Genomic DNA, 22529 nt, shown 5'->3' with positions numbered 1-22529 from the left:
TTTCAAGTGCATTCAACACCATTCAACCCCTTCTGCTTCAGGAAAAACTGGCCAAGATGCACGTGGACCCCGCCTAGTGTCTTAGATTTCCAGCTACCTCACCGACAGACCACAGTATGTCAGATTGAAGGACATCACATCTGACACTGTGGTTAGTAGCACAGGTGCACCACAAGGGACTGTACTGGTCCCTCTACTCTTCACCCTTTACACCTCTGACTTCTGCTACAACACTGAGCTGTGTCACATTTGCTCATGACACAGCCATCGTAGGATGTATGAGGGGTGGCAGTGAGGAGGAGTACAGGAGCCTTGTGAGGGACTTCGTCGTCTGGCGCCACACAAACCACCTACAGCTCAACACCTCGAAAATCAAAGAGCTGGTCATTGACTTTGATAAGTCCAGACCATGTCCGAGACCAGTTCAGATCCAGGGGGCTGTAGTGGAGAATGTTGCTTCCTATAAATACTTGGGGCTGTGGCTGGACCACAAGCAACACAGACAGTGTGTGGGGTAGCATATCTAAAAAGGACTCTCCAAGGCTGGAAAAGCTGATCAGGCAGGCCAGCTCCGTGGTCGGAATGAAGCTAGACTCTCTGGTGACAGTGGCAGAGAGGACATCCAACAAATTGCTGGCTATCCTAGACAATGCCAGCCATCCTCTGCACACTGTCATCAACAACCAGAAGAGCTTGTTCGGCGACAGGATGACTGACTGAAAAACTCCTTTTTCCCCCATGCCATTAAACTGTATAACACCAGACTTGGAGGTAGGCGGCGGCAAAGGAGGGCAGAGGTCGGGGAGGAGCACCAGGCCTCACCCACTACACAACACCAACCACAACATGGCCGTTTTATACATCTAATAGACTTGCACTAATTCTGCAATGTTATTATAGCATATATTTCCTTGTATTTATATTTTATTATCTCTTGAACTCTGTAATTTTGCACATCTATCTATTTATCTATCTATCTATCTATCTATCTATCTATCTATCTATCTATCTATCTATCTACACACACAGACACAGTGTGTCGGTGCCATTAATGTGTTTTCATTGAGACTTTAACAAACAGATAAACAGCTGCTATTTGACCTGATTCTTCAATCTGTACAGCTAACTGTGGAATGCAACACACACACACACACACACACACACACACACACTATATAAATATATAAAGTGAGTCTGTTATTGATTTGAGTCTTTTTACAGTAAAATGTGTTTTTCATTTTGGTTGGAAAAAGTTTCATCTTAAAGAAAAAGCTCTTCAGTTTGTTCACAACAATCATAAACACAAAAGTTCACAGGATTGAATCAGTGAAGATCATCAACAATTTATAAAAAGCTTTATCAAAAACCTATGAAACTGGATCTATATTTTTTTTTTCAGATTTTTCTTCTTGTGAGATAATATTCAATATAACCATAATCTGATGAATGGAGTGAATCAGCAGATGTTTCTGTTAATAGATTCAACACACGCTGCTGCAGCTTCCTGAGGAGACTACTTCCTGTCTGTCTGTCTGTTTCTATCTGCCTGTCTCTCTCTCTGTCTGACTGTCTCTCTGAAAACTGTCTGTGTGCAGGAGAGACAGACAGTTTTCAGAGAATAAACAGCTCCAGTTTGTTGTTTTGTCTTTTATTAATAATAAAGTTTGATATGATTGACAGCTGGGACTCAACGACACGTTCAACATGCTGAGCTCCGCCCAATGTGATGTCACAGGGAGGTTACACTGAGATAATAACAACAACAACAACAACAACAACAACAACAATAACACAAATAATAGTAGTATTAATCAATAATAATAATAATAATAATAATAATAATAATAATAATAGTCTCTGTTGTCCGCCAGAGACGACAGGAAGTGACATCACAGGTTCAGTAGAAGTCCTGGTCGTAGTCTGAGGCATCCATCAGCTGCTTCATCTCTGACACACTGTTAGCCAGGTAGGACGACAGCTCCTCTACAGACAGACAGGCAGGGAGACAGACAGGGAGACAGACAGGCAGAGATATAGACAGAGAGAGACAGAGAGACAGGCAGAGAGACAGGAAGAGATACAGACAGGGAGACAGACAGGCAGAGAGACGGACAGACAGGCAGACCAAGAGACAGACAGGCAGACAGATGGACAGAGAGACAGACAAACAGACAAACAGACAGACAGTTAGTCAAAAAAAAGGTGAAAAGCCATATATCTGTCTACATCCATTTATCTTTGTTTGTGTCGAACATGTCCCCGTGGACGTCTCGTCCCACGGCGTGTCTCACCTGCTCCGAGGACTCCGAGGATGGCGGAGGCAGACGCTGAGCCGACGGTGTTACGAGCCACACAGCGATACGTCCCCGAGTCCTCCGGCGCTGCGCCCTCAATCTGAAGCCAACTGGACAGCTCAAACTTCAGAGGACCGCCACGAGACTGAGGACAGACAGATAGACAGGTGAAGAGACTGAGGACAGACAGACAGACAGACAGGTGAAGAGACTGAGGACAGACAGACAGACAGGTGAAGAGACTGAGGACAGACAGACAGACAGACAGGTGAAGAGACTCTGGACAGACAGACAGACAGACAGGTGAAGAGACTGAGGACAGACACACAGACAGACAGACAGACAGGTGAAGAGACTCTGGACAGACAGACAGACAGACAGACAGACAGACAGACAGGTGAAGAGACTGTGGACCGACCGACAGACAGACAGACAGACAGACAGACAGGTGGAGGTTGCAGCGATCTGATTGGCTGTGATGTCTCACCTGGACGGAGATGTGGGGGTCGTCTCCCGGCAGGACGACGTCCCGCCCGTCCTTCGTCCACTCCACCAGCGCCATGGGGAACGCAAAGACCTCGCAGAGGAACGCCAGGCTGCTGCCGGACCCGTTCACCTGGCTGAGGGGGGGCACCTTAATGATGGGGACTGGGAAGTGATGGGGACGGACGGGGACATGAATTAATTTTTGTTTCATAATGGTTCAGTAAAAGTAAATTCATTACTTTAATCGCTCATATTTTTACTTTAATCGTCACTAAACATCATCTGGACATCCAGCTGTCACTCAAAAACTCATCAGCCAATGGGGACCCACCTCTTATTATTATTATTTCTTTTTTTTTTTTTAGGTATTTCTGTATTTCTTTTGTTATTTCCACATTTATTTTTTACATTTCCACATGTATACATTTATTTAAACATTTAATCACTTATTTCTTTTTAATATTTGTTTATTTATTTATGCATAAATTAAATAAATGTAAATGAGTTGGACGTCCTCACAACACTCACACATTGTTAAGTGACAAAAGTCTCAAATAAATAAATAAATGTACAAAAGTAATCCATAATAAATAAATCATTTATATTTAAATTAAGACATGTGGAAATGCACTAAATACACAAAAAATGTTTTATTTTAAAAGAAAAATATAAATAAAAAAAAAAAATAGAAACATCTAAATAAATAATAAAATAAATGTAAAAATGTATTTTGTAAAGAATTTCTAATATTTTTTTTGCATTTATCAATAGATATATATTTGTTTATATTTTCTCTAAACATTCATTTATTTATTAATTTCTTTCTACTCATGTCAGTTTCATCCTTCAGACTCGTAGTTTTCTGTTTCTCTGCTGGTTTTTGTCTGAACCAGAACCAGAACCAGAACCAGACCCTGAACACTGAACCTGAATCTGAAGCTGAACCAGAACTGGAACCTGGAGCTGAACCTGTTCTGTCAGCCAGACTTCAGACCGTCTGTCCTGCAGGGTCTGAAGATGGAGCGGATCAGGATCAGGACTTGTGGTCCCCTGAGGGAGGGAGGAGCAGGAAGTGGTGCAGCTGAATATAAAACAGAGCTGCAGTGTTTGTTGAAACAGAGACAGAGAGCTCTGAGAGGGGGGCACACTCAGACCTGGTCCTGTTGGTCTGGTTGGTCTGATAGAACAGAATGATCCTATCTTTATTGAAGAGCGTAGATTTTCAGTTTGAGAGCATGATTTAATTCCTTTTCAGTGACACAGCTCCTTCTCATGCTCAGATTTATTCTCCTCATGCTCACATTTAGATCTGAGCATGTACAGGACATACTCCAATATCATACTTGAAAATGTTCGAGCACACATTTTGAAAGAAAGCAGCAAAAATCTGAGTGTGTGCACAAAATGTGAGAATGGGGAGAATAAATCTGAGCATGAGAAGGAGCTGTTTCACTGAAAAGGAATAAAATCATGCACTCAAATCCAAAATCTATGCTCTAAAAATAAAGATAGGACCATTCTTCCAGCCTGGTGGAAGAGTCTGAGGTTGGAGACCGGCAGAGAGTCGGTTCTTCTGTCCAAACACCAGATCAGGACCGGCTCTGAACCGCTTCCTGCTGCAGATGTTTCAGCTCATTTAACCCTTTATATCCTGCTGTGTGTCTAATCTACATTAATGCATCATGTTACCGTGACTGACTCAAGGGGGCGGCCACCAATCAGAGCAGAGCAATCAACTGCTCCTTTGACATTTGACGCCACTGAGACATTAAAACAGGTGAAAATTCTCCTCGAACAGAAAACATTTTTGTCCAAACCGTAGCTCCTATCATTGATCTGACTTCCCTTTGAGCATCCTGAGTTCTTCCTGAACGTCTACATATGTGTTTTGTGAAGAAAAATGGAGAAATAGTTTTTTTAGAGTGATCAGAAGAAACTGGTACCTCTGCTTTCCTCCAGAAATGTTCCCTCCTTTTTACCATGGCAGTCTATGAGGCTGTTGGTGCGTGTTGGTGGATCATCTGTGCGTCCTACGCCCAAACTATAACTCTGACAGCTTTAGCAGACCAATGTGAGGGAGAAGACACATTTTCCTACGTTTCTATGTATGAATTATTTCTGTAGACTGGCATCTGCGCCCTTGAGCGCAGTTTCTAAATGTATTTTTGGATACATTTTTCTCTCCCTCTTCACTCTAGTGATGATGTCATCCAATTTAAAAACATTTTGTCGAAACCCTCAGAAAAGTCATAGCACACTTGTCATGGCCAACTGGTCAACTGATACCTTTTTAGTGTATGTGCGACCAAAACTCTGGGAGGAGTAGTCGACCGAAAAAAAACACGGAAGAAACGGAAGAATAATAGGAAGAAGCCTGGTGGGGAGTCGATAGTGGGCTCTTACAAGCACACTCAATAAAAGCTGAAAGACAAAACATTCCTGATGAGACGCGAGTGTTTCAGAGTGAATTAATGTTTCAGTTTCTTTCTCTCTGTGTTTCAGTTCACAGTCACGCTGCTGAGGGCAGAGGATCTCAGAAACATCTGGAAACAAATCAAACTGTAAATCACTGCTCACATCTGGATTTGTTTTGTTTCTGCAAAATGTCAGAAAATGTTCAGAGTCTCAGACTGAAGCTTCAGACTGTCAGAGAGAAAGAACCCTGCAGAGGAGCAGAGCAGGACTGACTATTACAGCACTTTAATTAATTACTGACTCATTTCTCTGATGAGTCTGGATCCAACCAGTCTGAACCATCACTGGACCAACAAAGTCTAGATTAAAATTTTCACACTGGTCTACAGCTCAGGTCCTGTGTGTCTCAGCTCAGTGCGCCCTCTGCTGGTGACAGCTGTGTATTACAAAAACAGCACGTTTCTTGTGATATTGATCCATAACTTGTACCTAAATCTGTCAGACACATGAGGAGCAGTGAGGAATCAGCTCAGCTTTCTTCTTTTCTCCACTAACCATCATGACCCTTCACTTTCACCTGGCGCCCCTTCTGAGGGACTCCAGCCTCATGTTGGTAACCACTGGGCTGAACTACAGAACTGATGCATCTGTAACAAAACTTACTAATAATGTTACACTCATATTCATACTTTTAGTTATGATACTTTAAACGCTCAAAATACTTCAGCACCTTTAACTGACATAAAGTATTTACAATTATTGGTTTTGTTTTTTTACAAATACTGAAGGAGAACATGAGTAAATAAGAGAGACAGACAGACAGCGAGACAGACAGACAGACAGACAGACAGCGAGACAGACAGAGAGACAGACAGACAGACAGACAGACAGACAGGTAAAGAGACGGACAGGTGACGGTGAGGTTGGTACCGGTCCTGCAGGGTCCCTGTCCCCGGGTTTTGAGTCCTGGTCTGGAGAAGGCGGTCTCTCTGAACTGACACATGTTGATGTAGGTGACTCCATCAGATCCACAGACCGGGTCCTGGTCCTCACACACACACACCTCCTCCTCGTCGTCCTCCTCCTCTCCGGGTCCGGGTCCTCCTGCGGGCCTCGGGTCAGCCTGGCACCGCAACCCAGTCCCGCAGAGCCCGTAGAAGACGCTGCGGGGCCCCGGGTCACAGGCCTGACCCTCTAGGTTCCCGCACTCCTGGCAGCAGCCGCAGGGGTCCGGCACCAGCCCGGCCCGGCAGCCCCGGGTCTCCGGGCACAGGTCTGGCTCGCAGGGCCCGCAACCGGTCCCGTTCCGCCCCCCGCCACCGCCCAGATCCTCATCTAGCCGGTCGTAATCCAGCAGCGGGTCCGGGAGGGAGGAGGGTCCGGGCAGCTGGTTGGGGAAGCCCCGGCATGTGTGGAGGGTCAGACTGAGACCCAGCAGGACCAGACCGCTCAGTCCCGGCATGTTGACCCGGTCCACCGGCACCGGGACCGGACAGGTGAGGCCGGCTCGGCCCGGTTCTCAGTCCGGTTTAAAGCGATAGAACCAGAACCGTAAATCAGACTGACAGCAAACTCACATTCCTCTGGACCCGGACACCGGGAACAGTCCGGGAAAACCGGGAGAAAACTGGGAAAGAGCCGGAAGAGTTCCAGCAAAATACAACTTTTCTCTTTCTGCAGTTAAAAACTAATAAAAAAGTTTTTATTTCAAGTTTAAAATCTGAATCTGAATTTAAACTGCTGAGCTGCTCGCGCTGCTCCGCACACAGCCGCGAGACAACACCATCAATCCTCCACAATAAAACTCACAACTTCCGGTCACGGCCTTCAAAATAAAAAATAAAAAAATGGTTTATTTGTTTGTTTCTTCTTTTTTTGATACTCTTTATTTAGTGAGTTTATTTATTAAGTAAATAATGGAAGAAGAAAAAATACGAGAAAAGTAATATTGCTGTGCTGATATGTTTAAATAAACTGTTTTTGTTTACATATTTGGAAGGTGCCCATCACTAAACTACACTGTTAGTAATGTAAATACATAAAGATTTACTAATATTATGACTGAAGCCTATTGATGAGTAGTGGAGGGTAAATAACACAATGATGAACATTTATACATTAAATATAAACAATAAAAAAAGTTTAAAATATATTTGGTGACGTAGAGAAGAGAGACACATGAATATTGTTTTAATAATTTGCAGCCTGGTGTAGATCAATGATCAATAAAGGAAATGCAAAATATGAGGAAAACAATTAGTAACAAGAGAAGAACCAGAAGAGGACAGGGGGCAAAAATATTTTAATTAAAAATAAGTTTAATTTAGGACTTATTAATCAATTAATTTGCTGTGATTCACTATGTTTATCATTTTAGGATGTAAGCTTGCAATGATGGATCTTTTTATGTAAAAACCCAGAAAACACATTTTCATCCTAGAGGTCAGAGGTCACACTGTTATTTCACCTCCTCACGACTCCTGAGAGTTTCTACAGTCATGGGAAAATGATTAGACCACCTTGTTTTCTTCAGTTTCTTGTTCATTTTAATGGCTGGTACAACTAAAGGTACATTTGTTTGGAAAAACATAATGAAAACAATTTTAATGTAAGAGCTGATATCTCAACATTTTTCATGGTTTTATTGATAATAACCAAAATCATTATCAATTTCAATTTTTTTTTAACTCTTATCAGCTATTTTTGTTCTTATCATTACATTTGTCCAAACAAATGTACCTTTAGTTGTTCCAGCCATTAGAATGAACAAGAAACTGAAGAAAACAATGAGAAAACAATGTGGTCTAATCATTTTTCCATGACTGTAGTTTCATAAGAGACCAATGTCACTGCATCTTTTATTGTTTTGTTTTGTTTTGTTTTGTTTTATTTATAACGCATTACATTTGAATTGAAAATTAAATGAAAAAAAACAAACATCCACATTAGTTTCACAGCACTGATTTAAATCAAACATTGTTTAGTGTTTTCACTGAGCTTCAATTGAATCAGAACCAAACATCCTGTAAGACTGATGCTTCAGACAGAAATCAGGTTGCAGCAACCAGCTGGTGATTAGAACAAAGTACTTATAATAAATATAATAATAATATAATATAAATCAGGATTAAGGCAGCCACTGAAAGTCAAAAACAGCATAAATACAAAATAAGGATAAAAAAAAAGTCAACCTACAAAAAATATGCAAAATTATGTAAAAACAGTAGAAACAATATACAAATATAAGCTTAGACTAAGTTTTATTCTTCAAAACTTTCAGATTTCTTTTTGAAAGAGATTTGAGATTGAAATTTTAATTTAAAAAACTTGACAGATGTTAACTTTATTTTGAAGGTGCAGTGGTCTTGCTTCCGGTCTCGTTCTGTCTCACCTGACGTGTTGACGGCAGCGCGCGGCTGTGTGTTTGATGTGCTCCCCTCCCCCCGCGCAACAGCTGCTAAACTCATCATCAGGTCTTTAAAGTCTGGAAAGGTTCCCAAGGTCCTCCAGGAGGTTTCAGGCCCCTTTGAGAGAAACATCAGAGTTTTCCAGGAATCTTCAGGGTTTTCTTCTGATCAGCATATTATTAAATTACAGTGTCGTTGAATGAGCTCTGAAAGGTTCTTAAGCAGATGTTCTGGTGTCGTTGAGTTGAAGGGTTCCACTGAATAATTCCAGGGGTCCTTAGCATCCTTGTAGAGGTACCAGAGGTCTTTCAAAAGAAGAGTTATTGGTGGTTCCAAGGAGTTTAAGGTGTCTGGGATGGGGTTCTAATCTCCAAAGAGATTCCAGGGTTCCTTGTGGAAATTCTTCAGGATTCTTGATGGAAGAGTCCAAGAGTCATTGAGGACTCATGAAAGATCTCCAAGAAGAATCTGTAGGAGTCTTTGGTCCACAAGGTTTCAGGAGTCTTGGGATTTTTCCCTGAAAGGGGTTTCAGTGGAGCTCTTAAAAGATCTTCAAGAGGTGTTCTGATGTCCTTGAGTTCAAGGGTTCCACTGATTAATTTGTGGGGTCCTTAGTATTCTTGTTGAGGTATCATAGGTCTTTCAAAAGAAGAGTTTTTGGTGGTTCCTTGAAGGGTTTAATGGGACGTTGGGTTGGGGGGTGCTCCTGAGAATCTTTTCAAGAATCTTCAGAGTTCCTCAAGGGAATTTGTCAATGTCTTGAAAAGGTTCCAGCAATCATAAAGGAAATTAAATGGATCCTCTAGGAGGTTCTCTGGGTGTTTCAGGGATCCAACTAGTGCTTGAATTAACTCATCAGCTCCTTCATGAAGTTTTAACATGTCCTTATAAGTCCTTCCAGGGGTCTTTGTGGAAACTCCAGGACATGATTCTCGTGGTCTCAGGATCCTTGAGGGGTTCAATGGTTTGTAATGAAGTTTGGGGGCTTTTTATTTGGTTTTGAAGACTGGATGAAAAGGTTCCAGGGATCTTTTTTAAATTTGGAGTCCTTGAGGATGATCCAGAGGGTCTTGGAGGGTTCTTGGCCATGCTTTGAGGAGCCTCCAAGGGTTCTCAGGTTATTTCTGTGCTTCGCTGAGGAAGTCAAATAGATCCTTGAATGTATTTGGGGTTCAACAATTCTGTGATGTTCAAGGATTCTTGAAGGGGTTCCTTAGAGTCAGTATGGTGTCTTGAGGAGAATCTTCACATCTACTTCTTGGAGAAAATACTTTCCACTGGAGGCTTATAGTCCTGTTCTATATCTTTACGCTCTTCTCCCAAACATTGGCCTGGCTCGTCCTCCAGCAGCTTTTTATAAAATAACTTTTTTAGGGTTCATGGAAAAGATTCCAGTGGTTTTTGAAGTCCTTCAAGGGTCTCGTCACTGACTGATCTGCACAGAGACCTGATCTGTACCAGGGACCTGATCTGTGATCTGTACCAGGGACCTGATCTGTACCTAAGACCTGATCTGTGATCTGTACCAGAGACCTGATCTGTGATCTGTACCAGAGACCTGATCTGTACCAGGGACCTGATCTGTGATCTGTACCAGAGACCTGATCTGTACCAGGGACCTGATCTGTACCTAAGACCTGATCTGTGATCTGTACCAGAGACCTGATCTGTACCAAAGACCTGATCTGTGATCTGTACCAGAGACCTGATCTGTACCAGGGACATGATCTGTACCTAAGACCTGATCTGTGATCTGTACCAGAGACCTGATCTGTACCAGAGACCTGATCTGTACCTAAGACCTGATATGTGATCTGTTCCAGAGACCTGATCTGTACCAGGGACCTGACCTGATCTGTACCAGAGACCTGATCTCTACCTGAGACCTGATCTGCACCAGAGACCTGATCTATACCAGAGACTTGATCTATACCAGAGACCTGATCTGGACCAGAGACCTGATCTGTGACAGAGACCTGATCTGTGACAGTCTCTGGGATTAAAACAAAATGATTGTGTTTTAAATTGTTATGAATTAAAGATTCAAAATTATTTTTATGAAATTAATTCACGTTTTTCTTGCTTTTGTGAATAATGTCTCAAATTTAGAGCTAATACAATTAAATATAAATATTTTTTTGTTTTATTCCATAAACACTTTTTCTTGTTTTGGTTATTAAAAAGTGATGTAAAAGAACCAGAATTACCTTATTGAATCAGTTCTACAGTGTGAACATGATTCTAGGAACTTTTATAGAGTCCATTGAAAAGGATCTGGTGGTTTTTGAACACCTTCAAGAAATCTTTGGGAGGATTTTAGGCCTGTTGTGAATCTGCTGTTTGTCTCTGAAAATAAGCGTGTGTCCGTCTGTCAGACAGAAATAGACGTAATTGAAGGTTTGTGGCTGCAGACGCAGTAACAACACGTCTGCAGTCAGACTCTCAACATGTTTCACTAAGTATTCTTCACTTTTCTGTGTTGAACGAGTCTTTACCAGCTGAAGCTGCTGAAACCTGCAACAGCTCCTTAACTTTGAACATTTTACTGCTGCTGTCGTAACTTTATGGACACACAGCAACCCCAGCTCTTATTATTATCATTACTATTATTATTATTGTGAACTCAGTCTGTAAAAGTTTAGGTTGTCAGTAGTTATTTTTCCCACATGTGCTCTTTACTACTTCATAGACGTGTTTTTTAAGGAAAGCTTATAAATATATTTCTTAACCTGTTATTTTTCCTATGTCCTGCCCATAATTTTTAAAATAAAATTGATAAAAACCTGTGTAAAATAGTCATCTTTTGAGATATCTTCATCAAATTTGAACTGGGAGTAGGTAATATTTTATACTTTGACCCTGTTGTGTTTTACAGCCCATAAGTCCCAGCTATAATGATTTGCAGGCCTGTATTCACCAAATAAATTCAGACGGACAATAAAAAAACGTTTGAAACGTTGAAATGTTTTTCAGTGTTTCAACTTCCATCACTCAATAACAGCAGCACTTACAGTTATTCTGACTCTTTGGGAATAAACTCCAGTGTTACCTTTCAAATGTGACAGAAACCAGATTTACTCTATATTATTCAACAGCTTTCAATTTACATTTTCAATGTTTTTTTTAATCGTTTTAAGGTTAATTTGCAGGAACGCTAAGGGGTTAATGAACATTAACATAAGTTGAAAATTTGACAATTTTTGTCAAAAATGGTCAAATTTTAAAATGCCTTAAAATGCTAGAAATGGCCCAATTACAGTCTGTTGATACATATTAGAGCATAACAGCCCTGCTATATTATCTTGTATGAAGTTAAATGTAAAACAAACACAAACAGCAGGATAAAACATTTATGACTGTCTGGTATTTGTGTTTCAGAGAAGTCAGAGCTGTTGTCTCTGCTCAGTGAACAGCTGGAGGACAGAAACAAACACCTGCACACTCTGGAACAGGTACACACACACACACACACACACACGCACTGTTCTCTGTCTGAAGTGTGTGGAGTGTTTTTTCTGAGTGTTTTGTCGTTCTGCAGGAGCTGAACGTGTCCCGTCAGCTGCAGCAGCAGAGACAGGGACACCTGGAGGAGCTGGACAGACAGATCGAAGACAAACAGGTCCAACACACACTTCAAACACACAGACACACACTTCAACTTGTTGATTAAATCCTTTAATGCAACAACACTAACGTCACATGGCTGCAGGTGAAGCTATTTGTAGTGACAGTGAATGTGTGTGTAGTGACTCTGACGGTGTGACTCTGTGTTGGTCTGCAGGACGTTGAAGCTGCAGTGCGTCAGCTGGAGGACAGGGGGCGCCGTCTGAGCCAACAGCAGCTGCAGCTCAACCAGCTCAGTCAGTGTGACACTGATTCAGCTCCACATACTGATCTGTGATTCTTTCATTCAGACTTTAGTGCTTTAGATCAGCCATAAAAACAAGGTTATATAAATATAAACTATACTGTGTGATTCATTGTGATCGATCAGAGGAGGAGCTGATCCACAAGGAGGAGGAGCTACAGCAACAGGAGGAGGAGCTTAAACAGAAGGAGGAGGAGCTACAGCAACAGGAGGAGGAGCTTAAACAGAAGGAGGAGGAGCTACAGCAACACAAGTAGGGGCTTAAACAGAAGGAGGAGGAGCTACAGCAACACAAGGAGGGGCTTAAACAGAAGGAGGAGGAGCTACAGCAACACAAGGAGGGGCTTAAACAGAAGGAGGAGGAGCTACAAAAACAGAAGGAGGTGCTTAAACAGGAGGAGGGGCTACAGCAACAAGAGGAGGAGCTTAAACAGGAGGAGGAGGAGCTACAACAGAAAGAAGAGGAGCTGCAACATAAAAAGGAGGGGCTACAGCAGAAAGAGGAGGAGCTACAGCAGAAAGAGGAGGAGCTACAACAGAAAGAGGAGGAGCTGCAACATAAAAAGGAGGGGCTACAGCAGAAAGATGAGGAGCTACAGCAGAAAGAGGAGGAGCTGCAACATAAAGAGGAGGAGCGTGGGGTGAAAGAGGAGGAACTGAACAGGACAGAAGAGGTGAAGCATCACAAAGGATGAATACATTATCAATAAATCTCGGTTTTCTTGTGTCCCAGGGCATGAATGATGTCATATAAACTGTATATTTAATGAGCTGTTGAACTTTTGTCTGTGCAGCAGCAGGAGGACAGAAGGGAGGACGAGTCTTTCTATCTGTCTACAGCTGGTCTGAGATCAGCCTTCAGCTCTGAGGTCAGTCTGCAGGCCTGCTTACACTTTAATTCACCGTTTGTCTGTTTGTGTGTAATACACAGCACTCACCAGCAGAGGTCAGACTGTAGCAACTGATAAACATTGAGACTGACCCTGAAATGGCCAGAAATGACAGAAAATCACCATATTATGGGATGCTCAAAAACTGGAAAAGTCATACTAGCATTTTGATTTTTGTTAAAAATGGTCAAATTTGAAAATGCCTAAAAATGCATCAAAGGGGTCAATTATGGTCTGTTGGTGCATGTGGTAGTATAGTTTGTCTAGAAATGATAGAAAAGGGATAGATTTATGGGATGTCCAAAATGACCCCGTCAAAAAAACATCATACATTTTTCGATTTTTGTGAAAAAAAATGGAATTAAAAATTTTTTAAAAATTAAAATATCTAAAATTGCAAAAAAATGGTCAATTATAGTCTGTTGATATACATTAGAGCATCATATGGCCAAAAATAGTGAGACACAAACACCAAATTATCCAAATGGTGGGTTAGTGTTTGGATTGTTTGGGTTTAATCCTGATGATAAAGCTGTGTGTGTGTGTGTGTGTGTGTGTGTGTCTGTGTGTGTGTGTGTGTGTGTGTGTGTGTGTGTGTGTGTAGGAGGACAGGTGGACGGTGGAGCTGCAGAGAGAAAAACTGAGACAAGAAGAGAACGAACTGAAGGTAAAAACAATATTTTAATATCAACGGAACAGCAGCATTCATTTTCTGCTCTTCAACTAAAAGTCACATTATTTTAGTGAAACAGTGAATTCCAGACAATCAGTGTGACTTTATATCAACAGCTGCTTTTAACTCTGGAGAATACTTTCAGACTGTTTCTCAACAGTTTGATTTAGTTTGAGATTTAAAGATGTAAATCCTGTCGTCTGTCAGATCAGATTCAGACTCCAAGTCCTCATCACAAACACAAACACATCACAGAGCTGCTTCCATAGGACTGGATGAGAATTTAACAGAACAAGCGCAAGTGTTCGGTGCATTAACGAGTCCAACCTGACTGTTTGTTTGTTTGTTTGTTTGTTTGTTGTGGAGGCTCGTCTGCGCTGCAGTCTGTGGACGCAGCAGGACAATCTGACGGTGAGACGGCTGGAGACAGAGGACACTTTACTGGGACTGAGACACAGACTGGACCAGCTGGACTCCCTGCTCACACACACACACACACACACACACACACACACACAGCTTTAATTAATCAGGACGGAGACACATGAGACATGTCTGTCCACTCTGAGGACAAACTGTCTCCTGCAGGTTCATTCAGCTTTAAGAGGAAAACTCGAGCACTTTTTCAGCACTTTCAAAGTTTCTAAACCAAACATTTCCAGACTCTTAAACATTTTATCATCACATCGACATTTGACTGAGTATCTGCAGAAAATAAAGAGAAACATTCACATTTACAGGATTTATTGTTCTTTTCTCTGGGCAGAGGGAAACATGTAACATTTGAGGTTTTATACTTAAGAAAAAGAAATGCTTTGAATGTTTATTGCAAATAAAAAGTTATTTTTGTGTCTTTATTTTGCATCAAATGAAACAGATTTCAGATCAAAACTGTCAAAAGTGTTTTTTCTGCAGGTAAAAAACACTGTGATAAAAAATGTTTTCATGCAAATAAGTTTTGTTGCTGTTAAAATGTTGGGATTAAAAAGTTTGTGTTGACTTCATGAAACCATGTAAAACAGAGCGTTTGTGTAAAGATGTTTATCAAACTAATCAAACACACCTGCAGCATCAGGACACACCTGCAGCTGTGACATCACCGCTGACTGTTGCCAGGCAACGCAGCACCTCAGGGCTGCAGCAGCTGCTGTCCACCTGCTGGAGGACACGCTGAGGGACGGAAAGAGAGACAGACAGGTGAGCGACTGCAGAGAGGACACAGAGGACAGTCTTCCAGCAGGTGGACTCACCTGGATGTCTCCGTGGCAACAGCCGTCCAGCAGTTTGAGACAGAGGGAGGTTTGGTCCATCAGCATCTGTCTCACTGTCTCACTGAGCTGACGGTCAGAGGACACGGAGACGAGTAGCTTCAACAGGCAGCAGAGCAACATGTCCACACGGCTCTCCATCCTGAGACACAGAGACACGTGAGGGACAGACAGAGAGGGACAGAAGCAGTTCCTCTGTTTGTCCTCCAGAGGTCACAATTGAGTTTCTGTTTCAGCTCCAAACATTAAAACTTCTCCAGGTTTCTGAAATGGAAACTGTTTTTCTGCACATCAACGTGTGTGTGTGTTTGTGTGTGTGTATGTGCATACTTGTGTGTGTGTGTGTGTGTGTGTGTGTGTGTACCGGGGCCAGGCTGCTCTGCAGGTCTTCTGCAGGACTTGGAGGATCTTCAGTCGACTCGTCTCCTCCGGTGGGTCAGAGACCTCCAGGTATCCCAGAAGCACCCGCTGCAGCCGCCGCAGGTGTCTGCACACGGCCACGCCCATTCTAAACACACACACACAGACACCCTGAGACCCTGCTGACCCCTCCTCCTGGTCCAGGTTCAGGTATCAGGGTCCTCCTACCTGTCAACGTACGGCGGCAGAGCGGCGGCGTAGACGCGCCGCAGTGCTACCTTGTTCTCCGCCTCCATGTGGGTCAGCACCAGACGAAGCACGTCGTCATGGCGGCAGGACTTCCTGCGAGAGGAGGAGGGGCCTAGGGACGAGGGGGGCGTCTCCAAGACCAACAACACATCCAAGAGACACGAGAGAACCAACTGAGGACAGAGACACTGTTACTGTCTGTGTGTGTGTCTCTGTGTGTGTGTGTGTGTGTGTTCAGTGTGTGTGTGTTACCTGGATGACAGCAGGTTCGGTGCTGTAAAGGTGTTTGAACAACGCCTGATAAACAACTTCTGCTCTGTTGAACTGACGAAGATCTGCAGCCGTCTGAAACACAAACCACTTATAAAATCTCCTGCGTGAGGCTGCCTCCAGTGTCAGGACTGGAAATATAAAAGTTTTTGTCGTCTTTTAAAGGACTCTGGCGTATAAATACAAACAACCGGAATCCACTTGTTACGTTTGCAAATTGCCGAATGATAATATGGATGAATAAGTTACGCTTACGGTGGCTAACAATTGAGCGGCAGTGTAAAGCTACCTAATGTGTATATGATGCACCTGGATGCTGGAAGAGATAAACAATGCCTACTGTATGTCTGCGCACGTAAAATTATGCACAGAGCAGGGAACTGGCTGTGAGCGGCTCACACAGTTTAACTGCACTTACAGGCTATATTGTAACGTTAGTTGTCAAGTCAGGTGTGTTTGTGTGTATGTGTATGTGTGTGTGTGTGTGTGTGTGTGTTCTCACCGTGTTCAGTACAATGTGGTGCAGACAGCGAACTCCCAGCATGCAGTTCTCTGGTCTGTAGTGGTCGTTGAGGAGGAGGGAGGGGGGTAGGAGGCGGGACAGGTGAGGGGAAAGGGAGGGGCGAGTCACCTGCACACACACACACACACACACACACACACAATTGATTATTTATTGTTCTACTTCTAAAGAAATGTTGAGTGTGCTTGACTCTGACTCTCAGCCATACATTATTGCCCCTCAAACAGAAGGCATTTTTGTCCAAACCGTAGCTCCTATCATTGATCTGACTTCAGTTTGAGCATCCTGAGTTCTTCCTGAACGTCTACATATGTGTTTTGTGAAGAAAAATGAAGAAATTGTTTTTTAGAGCCATCAGAAGAAACTGGTTCCTCTGCTTTCCTCCAGAAATGTTCCCTCCTTTTTACCATGGCAGTCTATGAGGCTGTGGGTGTGTTGGTGGATCATCTGTGCGTCCTACGCCCAAACTATAACTCTGACACCTTTAGCAGACCAATGTGAGGGAGAAGACACATTTTCCTACGTATGTATAAATTATTTCTGTGGAGTGGCATCTGCGCCCTTGAGCGCAGTTTCTAAATTTATTTTTTGACAAATTTTTCTCTCCCTCTGCACTCTAGCGATGATGTCATCCACTCTAGCCTCTCCATAAGGTAACAATAGGGGGATTTTTTGGCGTGTTTTTGCCGGATAATTTGAAAACCGTTTGTTGAAACCCTTAGAAAAGTCATAGCACACTTGTCATGGCCAACCGGTCGATTTGATACTTTTTTAGTGTATGGTAGACCAAAATTAATAATCAGCAGGTTTTTCACTGAAAGGTTCAAACTAACCTGCAGTAGCGTCCACGCAAACACCAACTTCACTGACTCACAGCGCTGCCACGAGTCCCTGCATGCACACACACACACACACACACACACACACACACACACACACACACAGAGTTAATACATGTAAAATAATTTCTGGATCTTTTTTCTTCAGAAACATTTTCTCACTTGGTCAGTTGAGGCTGCAAGACGTCCAGGACTCCTCCCAGGATCCCTTTCCTCCCCTGCTCCTCCTGCTGCTTCTCCTGCTGCTCCTCCTGCTGCTCCTCCTCCTGCTGCTGCTCCTCCTGCCTCCCATCTCCCAGCAGGAGGTGGGGGGAGTCCCTCCACCCCCCCGCCCTCAGCAGCTCCTCCTGCAGGCTATGGGCGGCAGCTCTGGACGAGGAGCTGCTCCACGGCTGAACCTGAACAGAGACCAGCAGAGTAACAATTACACCAAAAGTACATGGTTTTGTGGCTTCATCCAGAAATTCATTGAGAATTATGAATAAATAAATATTTAATATAATATTAAGTTTGTGAGATAAGTCTGTAACTTAAAGGAACATTCCAGTAATTTTTCATGTAAAACAATACTTTAATATAAATCTGCTGGTTGTTTTTCAGAGAATGCACGAGGGATTTATATCAATATTTTTTAATAGTTAGTTTACAATTATTTCTGCACAGAGTAAAATCAAGTGCACTTTAGAAATTTGCAGAAGTAAATTGGATTTTCCTTCTCATGTACCTTATGTTAATTTTATTATTATTATTTTATTTACTTTCCTATTAAATATCATATATTTTATATCTGGTTGTGCTGTGATGATTTATTATATCATTATTATTATTATTATTAGCAGAAATACATCAACTGTCATGAATAACTGTCGATCATTTTCCACACACACACAATTTTACTTCTACATTTATTCACTTTTTTATGTCTTTACTTCTACTTATGTAATTTTTCGTCCCTCATAATTTTCAGGTTATTATATGGAAGAAACGAAGCCAGCAGGATGTTAAATAGGCGACTGTATGAATAAATAATAAATAAAGATAAGAAATAAAGCTGACTGTCTAACAGTTGGGACGCTGTGGAGAACATAAAAACTGATTTAAATTAAATAAATTAAAATATATTTAATGTTCTAACTGGATACTTCTGTTATTATATTATTTAACGTGAAATATGTTTGAAACGTGTGTAAAAAGTCATAAATATGAATATTGGAGAGACTCTGAATTGACGATGTTATTCAGGAAATAATTAAAGTTTAATTTGTTCACGCAGAGAAATTAAACATTTTGTGCTTTTTCTTACCTGGAGGTGTGTGATGGCAAACACACACACAGGGGGCGCCACCGCGTGCAGCACGCCGCTCTGTCCGCCTCCATTTCCCAGGGTCCTCAGCAGAGCGGCGAGGGCGGAGCTTACCGCCACCGCTCTGCTTGGGACGCTCTGATAGGCTGCAGCCGGCAGCGAGCTGCAGTCGTCATCACACAGGGGCAGAGCGGCGCAGCCAATCAGAGCGCAGACCACAGAGACGTACTCCGCCCGAAGCTCCGCCCACCCTCCATCCTGATTGGCCAAGAAGAGCCAATGGGGATCGGCCATTTGGAAGAGCCGTTCGACGCGGCTAACCAGAGAGCTCGTTTCGGAGTCGGAGGACGGACCAATCAGCTTCTCCCGCAGCACAGAGAGCAGCTCTGTGATTGGAGGAGGAGAGGCTGAGGGGCGGGGCGTCTCTGAGGAGTAGGCGGGGCCAAGATGAAGCTCATGAAGTAATGCTGAAAGCTCCATCTGAAGAAAATAGAAATAATAGTTATTAATATTCAGTTATTGATTTCTTCTGGTTAAATCTTTGTGTTGAATCTGAAGTTCTGATGATTTAACAATAAATATTTATAACTGACTTCAATAAACAAACAAATAAACATCCCAGAAATAATAGAAAAATAAAATATCATACATATATATTTATAAATAATATATAATCCCACTTCACTGAATCATTTTTTGTTTTTCATATTTTGTGTTTTGCGACTTTTTGATGGTTTGTATAATTTATTAATGAATAATAATAATAATAATAATAATAATAATTGATAATAAATATTTTACCAAATAGAATAATTGTATTTTAATAACTTATGAAACTTGTTGAGTTAAAGTTACAGATTTTTAATTGACTCTCACAAAAATGAGCCAAAATGTATGAATAAATAAATGTTGATAGTTTCTGTGGATACAAACATCTTAATAAAACAAACAGAATTCAACAAATATAGTCCGAATTAATCTGACTTGCAAAGAACAAAGCAGGGAAACCTTCAGGTCATTTTCTATGAGGGACAAAAAATGACATAAGTAGAAATAAATAGATAAATACATAAAAAAGTGAATAAATGTAGAAATAAATAAATACATGGAACATGGAAATGTAAAAATAAATGTGGAAATAACTAAATAAATAAATGAAATGTAAAAATAAATGAATAATTACAGAAATACTAAAAAAATAAATAATTTATTACATGTAAAAATATAAAATTTAAGTGTATCTTTAGCATTCATTTATTTCTACTAATGTTATTTTTCGTCCCTCGGCAGTGTTACACGACACTGTATAAACAAATAATAAATAAAAATAACAAATTTAGCCGACTGACTAACAGTTGGGAGGCTGAGGAAAAACATAAAAACTGATTTTAATAAAATAAAACAAAAGATATTTAATGTTCTAACCGAAAGCTTCTGCTTTCTGTTAATATAAACTCTCGTTTTGATTTTATGTATTTTATTTTCTATTCACAGCGTTACTTTAAGCTTTATGTTTCATAACAGACTGAACAGAGGATTCAGTTTGATTTATAAACAATAAATCAGACTTCAGTTTACTTCAATAAACATAAAAACAGTTTTTGTTTGTTTCGTTTCTGCGTCATTGTCCTTTAATTCTCCATTAAAACATGAAACTGACCTCAGACCAGCTGTTGTAATCTTCTCCTTCCGTCGACGTGAAGAAAAATCTGATTTTTATTCATTTTAACGTTTCATTTTTTATTTTCAATCATTTTCGCGACATGATGCAGACTGAAGCCGCCGGATAGTTTACAAAGAGGCACTGTGTGTTCATAAATACCTCCGGCTGCGTACAGGCTCCGAGAGAAAGGTTCCGACCCACGGGAATGCGGAAATGTAAGAAAGACGCGAAGATTTATTAAATATTTATTAATTAATTAATTGATAAATAAACACATAAAATACAAAAATATGGGGGTAGAAGAAGCATTCAGGTGTAAAAAAATATATATATAAAATAAATAAATAAATAAATAAATAAAATATCATCATTAAAATACATTTAAGTACCAAAAGTAAATATACTAATTATGCAGAATAATATATTTAATGTATTATTATTGATGCATTAATTTAACTTTAATGTTGCAGCTCATTTTAATGACGTTATAAACTTTTGATTGGTTTAATCTATAGTAATAATAATAATAATAATAATAATAATAATAATAATAATAATACATAATCATTTATGAGTTGTTTATATTTTGTTTTAATAATCTTTAAAGTATTTTTTATAATTTTTTCAAGTATCAGATTATGTGCATGCTGCAAGTATTGGTATTAACTTAAATAGTTTAAAAGTTTATTAAACTTTTATGATTATTTTGTGAGTTATTATTATTTATTTTATTTTTTGGGGGGGAGGGGTTATTTTCCATTTCATGTATTTTATTTTTTTTATCATATTATTATTTTTTCATCATTTTACTAATATTATCAAAGGTTTTTTTAATTTCCATCTTATTTAAAATTAACTTAATTTTTCTATCCGTTTTTTGTTATTATTATTATTATTATCAATAATAATAATATTATCATTATAGTTTTTATTATTAGTAGTATTCTTATAAGTTAATGTAATTTTTTTTGCAACTTTTTAATTCAGATATTAAGTTATCGTTACAGAGAAAGCAAAATTTAAAAGCCAGAAATTAAAAATAATAATAATAATACAAAGTAAATAAATAAAAGAGGATTGTGTGTTTAAAGAGAGTAAGAGTCAATTCTCCAACTTATATCATAAGAACGATAATTTAACAAAACAATCCAAAGTTTATTTTCATTAAATCTCACTAAGAGGACGTTAAATGTTTCAGATTTGTTGTGTCGCTTCATATAGATGTTGATAATCATTTTTCATTGAATAAAAAAAATAAACAAAAAAAACTATTCTGGAAAATTTTGTACTTAATAAAAGTAGAGACTGGATGGGCTGACGCTGCAGCAGCTCGGCGCTCTGATCGTGTGCAGACGTGTTGCAGAGATCACACACACACACACACACACACACACACACACACACACACATCAAAGAGACGAACTGAGAGCGACAAACATCAGACGAGCTGCAGCCGTTAGTGGGTCCTGTGGTGTTTGTGGGGACATTAGTGGCAGATTAAAACACATTTAGAAACTGATTTATTTCTCTTGTTTACCATAAAATCAGCAGAGATTCAGTTTACACACACAGGACCACATCAGAGACACACACACACACACACACACACACACACACACACACAAACACACACACACAGATTAGCTGCGTTTATTCATATTTCAAAGCAGGAGGAAATGTTTTGAAGCTGCTGTCAGAGGATGTTATTAACACTCAGTTATATTAACCACACACACACACACATACACACATCAAACATCTATTAAAGTCATTTTTACTATTTTTAATCTTTGACTGATGTTTTTTTTGTCTCATGTTCCCGTAAAGAAACATGATAAATGACGTAAAGGTGCAAATATAAAGAAAGATGTTATTATATTTACCTTTAGGAGGATAAATGACTATTTTTATCACATAGATTCAAACTGGATAAAAACAAAAGGTCTGTGTGTTTAAACATGTTTATAGATTTTAAACAAACAATCAAACATCTTTATTTTATGGTTTTGTTTTAGCTCATG

The 22529-nt window shown here is 40.3% G+C and overlaps 3 protein-coding genes across 3 annotated transcripts; 1 reads left to right on the top strand and 2 right to left on the bottom strand.

Moving 5' to 3' along the window:
- Positions 1 to 1618: 1618 nt before the first annotated feature.
- Positions 1619 to 6987, bottom strand: kazald3 (Kazal-type serine peptidase inhibitor domain 3). The gene is made up of 4 exons (XM_059337605.1): positions 6126 to 6987; positions 2782 to 2942; positions 2292 to 2439; positions 1619 to 1983 (listed from the first exon to the last, which is right to left on the bottom strand). The coding sequence occupies exons 1-4, from the start codon at positions 6655 to 6657 to the stop codon at positions 1898 to 1900; spliced, it is 927 nt and encodes a 308-aa protein (XP_059193588.1). The 5' UTR covers positions 6658 to 6987; the 3' UTR covers positions 1619 to 1897.
- LOC131974934 (UPF0746 protein DDB_G0281095-like) lies at positions 6656 to 14969 on the top strand. The gene is made up of 7 exons (XM_059337444.1): positions 6656 to 6691; positions 12141 to 12221; positions 12384 to 12462; positions 13014 to 13144; positions 13262 to 13339; positions 13965 to 14027; positions 14400 to 14969. Exons 1-7 carry the CDS (start codon positions 6656 to 6658, stop codon positions 14556 to 14558), a joined length of 627 nt encoding a protein of 208 aa, XP_059193427.1. The 3' UTR covers positions 14559 to 14969.
- tti2 (TELO2 interacting protein 2) lies at positions 14029 to 20659 on the bottom strand. Its single transcript, XM_059337195.1, has 11 exons — positions 20506 to 20659; positions 18846 to 19325; positions 17705 to 17940; positions 17537 to 17594; positions 16683 to 16811; positions 16163 to 16255; positions 15890 to 16083; positions 15666 to 15809; positions 15284 to 15443; positions 15097 to 15203; positions 14029 to 14510 (listed from the first exon to the last, which is right to left on the bottom strand). Exons 2-10 carry the CDS (start codon positions 19323 to 19325, stop codon positions 15105 to 15107), a joined length of 1593 nt encoding a protein of 530 aa, XP_059193178.1. The 5' UTR covers positions 20506 to 20659; the 3' UTR covers positions 14029 to 14510; positions 15097 to 15104.
- Positions 20660 to 22529: the final 1870 nt, after the last annotated feature.

The sequence above is a fragment of the Centropristis striata genome, chromosome 7 (genome assembly GCF_030273125.1).
Source record: "Centropristis striata isolate RG_2023a ecotype Rhode Island chromosome 7, C.striata_1.0, whole genome shotgun sequence".
NCBI classification, from domain to species: Eukaryota; Metazoa; Chordata; class Actinopteri; order Perciformes; family Serranidae; genus Centropristis; species Centropristis striata.
This window is presented reverse-complemented; position numbering and strand designations above follow the sequence as displayed.